This window comes from Agelaius phoeniceus, chromosome 14, assembly GCF_051311805.1.
Source record: "Agelaius phoeniceus isolate bAgePho1 chromosome 14, bAgePho1.hap1, whole genome shotgun sequence".
NCBI lineage: Eukaryota > Metazoa > Chordata > Aves > Passeriformes > Icteridae > Agelaius > Agelaius phoeniceus.
In genome coordinates this window covers 16080897-16090337 of record NC_135278.1, presented here as the reverse complement: position 1 = coordinate 16090337, position 9441 = coordinate 16080897, and the positions used below count along the sequence as shown (strand labels likewise).

The 9441-nt window shown below is 42.6% G+C and overlaps 1 protein-coding gene across 1 annotated transcript; it reads right to left on the bottom strand.

The window, feature by feature from the left end:
• Positions 1-5385: 5385 nt before the first annotated feature.
• On the bottom strand, positions 5386-8969 carry LOC129125936 (TLR adapter interacting with SLC15A4 on the lysosome-like). Its single transcript, XM_054641648.2, has 3 exons — positions 8492-8969; positions 7171-7296; positions 5386-6966 (listed from the first exon to the last, which is right to left on the bottom strand). Exon 3 carries the CDS (start codon positions 6919-6921, stop codon positions 6007-6009), a length of 915 nt encoding a protein of 304 aa, XP_054497623.1. The 5' UTR covers positions 6922-6966; positions 7171-7296; positions 8492-8969; the 3' UTR covers positions 5386-6006.
• Between the last annotated feature and the right edge of the window lie 472 nt (positions 8970-9441).

Sequence of the window (9441 nt, the reverse complement as noted above, 5' to 3'; positions counted from 1 at the left end):
AAAATTTAATGCTCACCTACACTTTCCTTAAGCCAAAATCAAAATGTTTGCATCTTGGAGGGGGAAATAGCCTTGCAGTTCAACAGCATCCTGAAAACTGGTTTTGTGTATAGAATCTATATTTATTTAATAATGGAACCAGAAAAAAACCCAGCAGAGCTGGGACAGAAGTTGAGGAAGGTCAACAGGGAGGATAATTTTAAAATATGCTTCATTTTTCAAAGAAAGCTACCTTATAAAATCATTAAGGCTGGAAAAGGCCTATAAGACCACCAAGTTCATTATATATTAGCTACAAATAAGCCAAAAGCCAAAGACAAAATGTTTTTCTAAACTTCTATGATAACAGAATTCGTGCTGTTCCTCTGCTAATGGCTATTGATATTATTGATCCACTTTTTTATGTGAGCACCATTTGATCCAATGTTTATGGACAGGCTTTCATTTTTTTCCCAAATGTAATGCTCTTCTCTACATTCCTCAGTCTCCAGGCTGGATTTTTATCCTCACAATTGTGCTGATGGGCACCTTGCTCCTGGTGGAATGAGAAAAGAACAGAGTTATTGTGGGATGTGATATCAGTGACCAAAATTCAGGCTCCTGCTCCTCTCTCTGGGACAGATATTTGGGAGCACCCAGGAGATGTTTTAGTGTTACCACCTTTTTTTTGTTTGTTTGTTTCTCCTTTTTAGAACTTTTTTGGGTTTTTTTTTTCCCTGCTTACCCTATAAACCTCCAAGCCACTCATCCCACTTCCCCTTCTGGGAAGGATCCCACCCACATCTATTGGGGGCAGCAGGAAGAGGAAACCCTGGAAACCCCCGAGCCACCACGTGGGGCCTGCCAGCACATCACGGGGGCACGGAGAAGTAACCTGGGGCTGCAGACAGTGGGGAGCCTTGTGGGCACCCAGAGCCCAGGCAGGCTGAGGTTCAACAGAACATCAGTGATGCCACTCAAAAATCTGGGTTTAAGGAGGATTTAAACAGAGTCACATCGAGCAGCTGGAAGATTGAGAAGGAGCAAGTTAAAAGAATACATCTCAGCAGAGGTGTGAGCACATTCTGCCTCCTTACTAATGAGATCTGGGGTATTTCATTCATGGATTTCACCTCAGGGTGGAGATCAGGTCCCATTTATTGGCTGCCCCCAGGACACCACACTCAGGTCCCACCATTGTCAGGAGAAATCCAAACATTCCCTGAAGTTTTTTACCTGCTGGATGCAGCTTTTTGTTTCTCTTAGTGGAATATACATAAGCAGGTGGTTATTTCCAAGGATGTTTTTGTTATATAAAAATATTCAATAAAACTGTCCCCAAGCCATTTGCCTGTGATCAGTGACCTGTCCTTGCTGTTTGATGGCTGAGCTGGAGCAGAGCTGTGCAAACACCAGCACCAATATCCACACACAGCATTTCACACTCTGATTTGTATAAATTTAACGTGGGCAACATGAACGTTTTTGCTTTCTATTCTAGGAAAGGGTTTTTTATAATTCAACTACCAAGAAAGAGGAACAAAATTTGGAAGTTTAAAACTTCAAGGTAAGATTTTTAAGATATTTGTTTGCAGGTCTGTTTCCTATTTCATTACATTCATAAATCTCACTCATTTGAAACAAAGAACCGACACAGCTTAAGGAAAAGAAAAAGTGACAGCAGGTCTGGGTGTTCTCTCACTCATCTTTGTTAACTTTTTTTACCTCTCAGATTAGTAATTAATTATTGAAATATCAACTTTGTATGGTTGAGCTACAACAAAAGGGAATAAATGGTCCATGGGTCTTAGAAATTTGGCAATGGAAAGCAGAAGTGTGTAATCACTGCAGATGGGGAATGAGAACAAGAAACAGTAACACAGCAGATTAGGAAATTGTATTATTGCACAAAATTAGAAACTTTTTTGAGGAGGATGAAGGATCCCTAAATAGCAAACCAGAGCCCAGGAAAGCAAAGCCTCTGTGTCCAACACAGGAGTGAGAGACAGGAAAACCCCTCCTGCACCAGCATGGGGAAAAAGGATAAAAAAATAGTGGGATGGCAGACTGGTTTGGGTTGGGAGGGACCTCAAAAATCATCCAGTTCCACAGATCCCAGAGCTCCTATTTCAGCTTTACCCAACCAGAGCCACTTTTAGGAAAGATGCTGTTCCCACTTACCCTCAAGGAGGAGCAGCAGTGGTGGGACACAGAAAACCCCTGCAGTCCCAGCTCTTCTTCTGGAGCTGGTTTCAGCTCCAGCTCCTAAATCACCTTTCTTTCAGAAGCACCACCAAAGAAAGCCCCAGGAAAGGTGCTGAGATGCCACATTGTCCCCAAGGCATTGCAGTTTAAAAGGCTGTAAAAACAGCAACAGATTTTCTCCTCCAAAGAGAGCCCCAAACAAACATCCTGAGGAAAACAAAGCCTTGATGAACACAGATCACACAGAACTCCCATCAACTTTCAACAACTCAGCTCCACACACAAATCTCCTCCCACTTTGCTCCAGTACATCAAATATTCCTCCAGATTTTTTGCCTTCCCAAGAGCACAGCCCACAAGTGAAGGGGAATATCCACAACCCCTACATGGACCAGGATAGAAAAGGGAAAATCCTCAACCTCCTGAGAGCCACAGCTCCACACTAAACCCTTTTATTTCCCCCCATGATGGTGGATGTGGAAGGTTCTTTAGCACCTGGGCACTCATTTACCAAACCACCACTGACCCTCACAAGTGATTTATATTCCCAACAGATTCATGGGATTATCACAAATAAATGAACTCAAAGGAAAAGCAGGCAAGGATTAAGTGATGAGGATATTCTGGTAAAGAAAAAGAAAATTAGGGTAATTACAATCAAATATTTGGATTTTTGAAATCTGTATTTAAAACAGGAACAAAACAGAGAGAAAAAAAATCAGTTTTGCCATGCCATGTATAAACTAGTGGAGAGCAAGAAAGAACACTCAGCTAAAAAGCAGATTTCAACCCACTAAAAGTAGTTTAATGTTTTACATTTCAGGTGAAAAAATAAGTCACTCAGATTTAACTTCATTTGTTTAACAGCTTTTTCCTGATTAAAAGAGAGATTAATGAAAAATACAAATATTTGGTGTTTGAGATTTTTCTGACTGCCAGTCAGAATTTTTAGTCACAAAGTGAAGGGTTTGGCCATGCAGGTTTTAAGTCCTTCTTGATTTTTCCTGGAATAGAACATTAATTGATGGAAGTTGTTGTTCTGCACACCTGGGCATCCTTTTTATTGGAAACAATCCTCCCTCCAGAGAAAGACAGACTTTGAGATTTCATTGCAAAATGGTTGTAAAGCCCTGGAAATCCTGACCTGGAAGGTACTAAAGGAAACCACCACTAGATATCACCATTTGACTATTTAATAAGTCTCAGAAAAATTGGTAATGTGTAAAAATCCTAATTATCCTCCAGGCTGATGAAGTCACCTTCTAGAGGAGCTTAATTCCCACAACTGAGGCAGGCTGGGGAACGCCCTGACTGCAGGATTAATTGGGGAAATGTAACTAAAGAGTCCAGCTTTCTACAGGGTCTGGGTCCCAGGACCTGGTGAATATTCCTCTGTGGGAACACAGAATGAGAGCTGGATAGGAAGGTAAAAATCTCCTGCCAGTATTTCTCCTCCAACATCAGATTTTCTGGCATGGGGATAAAAATCAACTCCAGGCAGAATCTGGCCATGGATGTCTGCCCTGTAAAATATGGCACTGCTTTCCTTTGTAATGGAATCCAGCTGCTGCCCTTCAGCCGGCTGGAAAAGCACCTTTCCAGGGATTTTCCCCAAGGAATTGGAGTTCACTGAGGCATTTTTCCTCCTAGTGAAAATGGGCACAGCTCCAGTGCAGCTGATGGAGTTTTACTCAAAGTCGTAATGGGACTTAGCATCTTCCAAATATAAATAAATCCAAAGCCGGTCATGGATTGCAACATGTAAATTAAAATAAAATTGAATTAAAATAGTATTTAAGTTAGTAATAAATTTATTTGTGTCCTCTTTTTAGAAATTAACAGATTTTGCCCCTAAAGTATATTCTGCAGCAACATTTTTCTTCCTACAGAGAGAAATTAGTTTTGAGAAGTTACTTAAATTCTGGATTAAACCAGTTTAACAAATGCTGGGGGGAAAAGCACATGGACAATATTTTTCCATGGACAAAACTACATAAAATCAATAACAAAATACAATGTGCTTTACATTAACAATGCGCATTTACCTGCACCTCAATTTGTGCTGTAAAAAACACGGGTCATTGGGGTGGTCTAAATTACCTATTTTCCCCAAAACACTGCTATGTGGTTTTATTTTCATTGCAGCTAAAATTACCCACATATTTAATAAAATTAATTTAAAAACAAGCTCTGAAACCAGTCCTAACAAGGGATGGGATGAACACAACTTCCCAGTAACCTCAGCTTTTGCCGAACTCTCATTATTGATGTGTTTTCTCCTGTGCCACTCCATTTCTGTCCCGGGCATGGAGCAGCAGATCCATCAGGGATTGTCCCAGTGCAGCAGCTGCTGCTGATCCATTGGTTTCAATCCCCGGGCTGGGGAGAGCAGCAGGGCAGGGAGGGCTCCTCCAACGCATTCCTCAGCGCTGGGAAGGACAGAAAACCACCCCAGCCTGGAGCTCAGGTTTAACCTCCGACTTCCTCATTTCCTGAGGAAGAACCTCGTGCAATTAACTCCTTTCCAGACTTTGGCTTGAACTATAAATAGATCCCAGGGGGAAGCAAGGGCCGGGGCACGGCAGCGCAAATGGCACGGAGCACTTCTTGCTACGGATAATTGCAAAGCCTTTGGCTGCTGCTGCCCTCTGGAATATTTCCCATCTCAGCTGCAGTTAAATTGTTCTCTGCACCTCCACCAAGGAAATCTGGAGAACTCTGCCCACCCTGCACTCCTCTGAAATTTAATGAAGTCATTTGGCCTCTTCCAAAGGACTCCTGGCCTGATTTTGAATGCTGAGAAGGAGATTAATGAGACGCACATGGAATTAGGGCAATGCATAGGGAAGCAAATGATCCTTTTCCTCTCATGCTCCTAGAAAGCAAGGATGAGATTCAGTACTGCTTATGCTCCTTGCATCAAGGTCAGTGGGAATTTTGGATCAGGCAATGACCAGTCACGTCTTGGATGTGTATGAATCTGATTTTATTAATCTATTTCCTTACCAAGAATTATCTTTCTCTGTCATTTTAATAAAGAGAGAGAAGTCCTTTCATTGCCCACTCAGATCACTTTTCCCTCAGGAACAGTTTTTTCTCAGTCCTGCTGATATTTTCTTTGAGTTCACAGATGATTTTAAGAAATGCCCAAGAAATAAAGATTAAAACATGCAAACAAAAAAAAACCCAACCACAAGCAAAAACACCAACAAAAACCTTTATTAGAAAAAAAACTTCTGCAGAGCAGGTAACAGTCTCAATTCATCTATCATTTTACAGTGGTGACATAATGAATAATTTCCAGCTGAAATATTTGCTGAGAAGCAAGAGCAAAGGGAGAAGATGTGTTTCAGTGCTAAACAGAAGTATTTCCATATGAAAATCTGCATTTAAATTTCCAAATGAATATGAAGGAATCTTGCACTATTTTTTCAGGAATGCTGTAGTCATCTTTGCTTGCTGATTTTGCAGAGAATTAATGCTTTTATGTGTGGATGTGGCACTTGAGGACATGATTTAGTCGTGCTGGGTTGATGGTCGGACTTGATCTTAGTGGTCATTTCCAACTTCAACAGTTCTATGATTCTATATATATATTATAAAAACATGATTGACCAGTATTTTGGAGAGAAATTAATTTCAAATTCTCCATTAAAAAATAGAAAACAATGACCTTTACTTGTCCTGCAACCAAAGGGGTTTAAGACTTAAAATATTAATTAGAAGAAGTGTAGTGTGCAAATGTTTCCATTTCCCAACCTAATCCTTGGAGTGAATCATTCCTACCTGAATCCCATCCCTCTCCTGAGCTGAGCATCTCAGTCAGGATGTGAATTCCACCCTGCAGCTCCATTTTGCAGCCCCTGTGTTGGAGATTTGGAGGTTTGGGGTGCTGAACTCGGAGCTGTTCCTGTTGGGAGCATTGCGGGAGCTGAACAAAGCCAACGAGTGCAAGAGGGCTCCTCTGGCTTTGGAGGTTTCTATGTTCTGCTCCTGGGAGATCTGAACACTTATCTGGTCCAGGCTGTTCCTTATCCAGCTGCAGGTCAAGAGGTTTGTTATGGAACCACACCTGGCCAGGCTTTCTTCAAAAAACTGTTTGTAGAGCTCTGCCACTTTGGCTTCCATATAATTGTTGAGTGTGGAGCTGGACAGGGGCTCCTCACGGAGCAGGAGGCTCCTTTCCCCAGCTTCATCTCCAGGCAGGGACATCCCACTGGGCTTTTTGGGATGCTCACACAGAGGGGACTGACCCAGGGGAATGTCTATGGAGAGCAGGACAGGCCCATCAGGGAGCTCATCACACACATGGTCCAGGACACAGCCTGAGTCGCCCCCCACACGGTCCCCCCCGATCTGCAGGTCAGGGTAGTGCTGGTAAATGCTGTTGCATGGCCAGGATCTGTACAAATCCACCTCGTCTAGGCTCCCTCCTCTCTTGGGGATATGTACAGCTGGGGATACACTGCCTTTAACCAGCACTTCCTGATCCTTTGCAGGCTCCTTTTCTATGGATCCCCATCGGGGGCTGCTCCCAGCTTCCACTTTGCTGCTTCTGGCAGAGAGCTCCTCCTGCTTCTCACATCCATCAGCAAAGCCTTCAATTTTTGGGATGTCGACAAGTTTCTGTCTCCAGATTCCCTCTTTAGCCTTTTGGGATGCAGGAGATTTTCGAGGCTTATCTTGATGACAGCTTTCTCTGTAGATGAGCCTCGTTAGGATGCCTTCTGCCAGCATGGTGACAAGTGTGAGCAGCAGGGATCACCAGAGTTCCATGGAGCCCTGGGATGGAAAGACAGGCACAGTACAACAGCAACAACTATTATTCAACAACTATTATGGAATAATTACATTATTATTATTATTATTGTTATTATTGTTATTTTTACTAATGAACAGTGCACTTCTCACAAGGACAGTGATTTTTCTGTCCCTCTCAAGCATTTATGTTTAGCAAACATTAAACTGCATGCTTTTCCTCTTTACCGTGTCCACAAAAATCATTCTGAAGGTATAGGAATGGCTTTAATCAGCTGCTTCATCTGTAACATCCCTTCTGCTCTCAGGTCTCTTCCTCATCGTGGCTACTTCAGACAGATTGTATTTTTGAAGCTGTAAAAATCAGCAGAATTATTTTACTTGTCTGTATCAATACCATCAGTAATTAATCAATGTTTTCCATTACAAGACAACCATTTCCAAGAGCTAAAGAGGTGACATAGAAAGGAAATAAAGACTATATTCATATTTAGAGGCATTTCTGACTTGAGCACTCCTGTGAAGTGCCAAGGAGCTTCAAAAGAAACTGAGAGTTCTGTAAATAGAATAAAAACTGTATTCAAAATGCAGATCAAATGTGTTTAGAGTCCCTCTTAATGATGAACTTAAAAGATGTAAGTAGTTAATTTGCCCTCCCCGATAGTGATAATAGTGAAAAGATAAGTGTCTCAAAATAATTTACTACACTTAAATGGCTCCTTATCATCCCTTCCCAATTTACCTACTGTTAAAATGAATGGGAATCTTCACATTAAGAGTCTGACCTGAACCACTGCTCTTATAGAAGAATGGGAAACATGAACATAAGAAAATCATTCAGTTCTTCAAATATCCTTTAAATCTCTGCATAATTGAAGTATCCACAGACCCAAAGTGTGCTTGTGGCTCAACACTTTTCACATGCCCCTACACCCTGGTATATTTGAAATTCCTCACTACACTGGGTCACTTTTCAATCCCAGTGCTCCTTCTAGGAGATATTCTGAAACTTCAGTTATTTGAGAGATGGAAATTTTCACCTTTCCCCCAAAATTTACATACTGGCACAGCACAACTGTTTGTTTTTTTATTTTTGTAGGGTTCTTTATTATTGTGATACAGAAGCTGAAAGGAACACTGGAATTTCAGGCCAAAGGAGGCAGGAAAGGCAGCAGACCTGGTTATCTACAGAGTCATTTACATATGCATAAAGCAGGGCAGCACTTTCTTGAGCACTTATGGGACCTGATAAACCAATCTCCAAAGAAAGAAGAATTGGCAGTCTAAATCTTGCTAAGATCCATGGAATTTGGAATGCTCTGCGCCTTGTAGGACAAGGGTAACCAGGTCCTAACCCTGGTCTGTAGGACCTCAGGGTACCCAGTTCCTTACCTGCTGATAAATTTTGGTTTATTGCTTTCAAAGTGCTCATGAAGGGCTAAAACACGGTAATCTTGGAAAAACTGGTCTCCTCCAAATAAAGTAAGTGGTTCCTGTATTCTGGAACAAAGCATAAGGAAAAGAAAAAGGCACAAAAAGCCCAACTCACCAAGCCCAGTCGGTCTGAGGAGGATTTCCCCGAGCCCGGAGCTGTCCTGCCAGAGCTGCTGGGAAGGGGCAGACGGTTCCCCAGCCTTTCCTCACTCTGCTGCCTGTGCAGAAGAAGCCTGACGTGCTCATGATGCAACTCCCCAGCATTTTGAACTCATAAAACAGAAGTGATCCCGCTGGGAGAGGGCGCGGTTTTTGAACACAAAGAGAGGGCTACATCTAAAAGAGGATGTTTGAAAATGAATTGAGACGTTCCTGACCACGGTGTGATGCTGAGGAGCTGCTGACAGCCAGAACGGGGCACAGGGAAGGAACAGAGAGTCAGGGCTGAAATTGGAACCAAATTCCACCAACACTTCCACTGGCAGGAGCTCGGTGCTGCTCAGCTGACTTGTGGACTTGCACCACTTCCCCTTTGGAAACAGGCAGCTAAATTTAGAGTCTGGTGATGTGCCACTGATGGGGAGGAAGTTGGCAACTTCCTTTCACCCGGATTTTGATGAAATACCCTGTGTCTGTTACTGGCAAACAGGACAATGTGCCAACCCGAAGGCAGCAGCCAAGGGACAGCTCTGCACAATCGTGTTGCTCCTTGACCAAATCTGCTCTTTAGGGGTTCAAAAATTACCTCTGGCACATCCCAGGTGCTCCCATGGTGGTTTTAGGTGTCCTGTGCAAGCTGAAGTCAAGCTCAGGCACTGAGCCCTCCCCTCAGCACAAGATCCAGCCCACAGACAGTCTGAAGAGTTTTCTGTTGGTGACTTTTCTAAATTTCCTTTTTCTCAGAATTTTAAAAAACTCCAATGAAGCAGAAGCTGAATCTCATGTAAGTACAGGACAAAAGATTCTAAAAAGACACTGTTTAATGATAGGAGCAAGACACAAATTATCATCCATGCCATGGGTAGGGACACCTTCCACCATCCCAGGTGGCTCCAAGCCCCATCC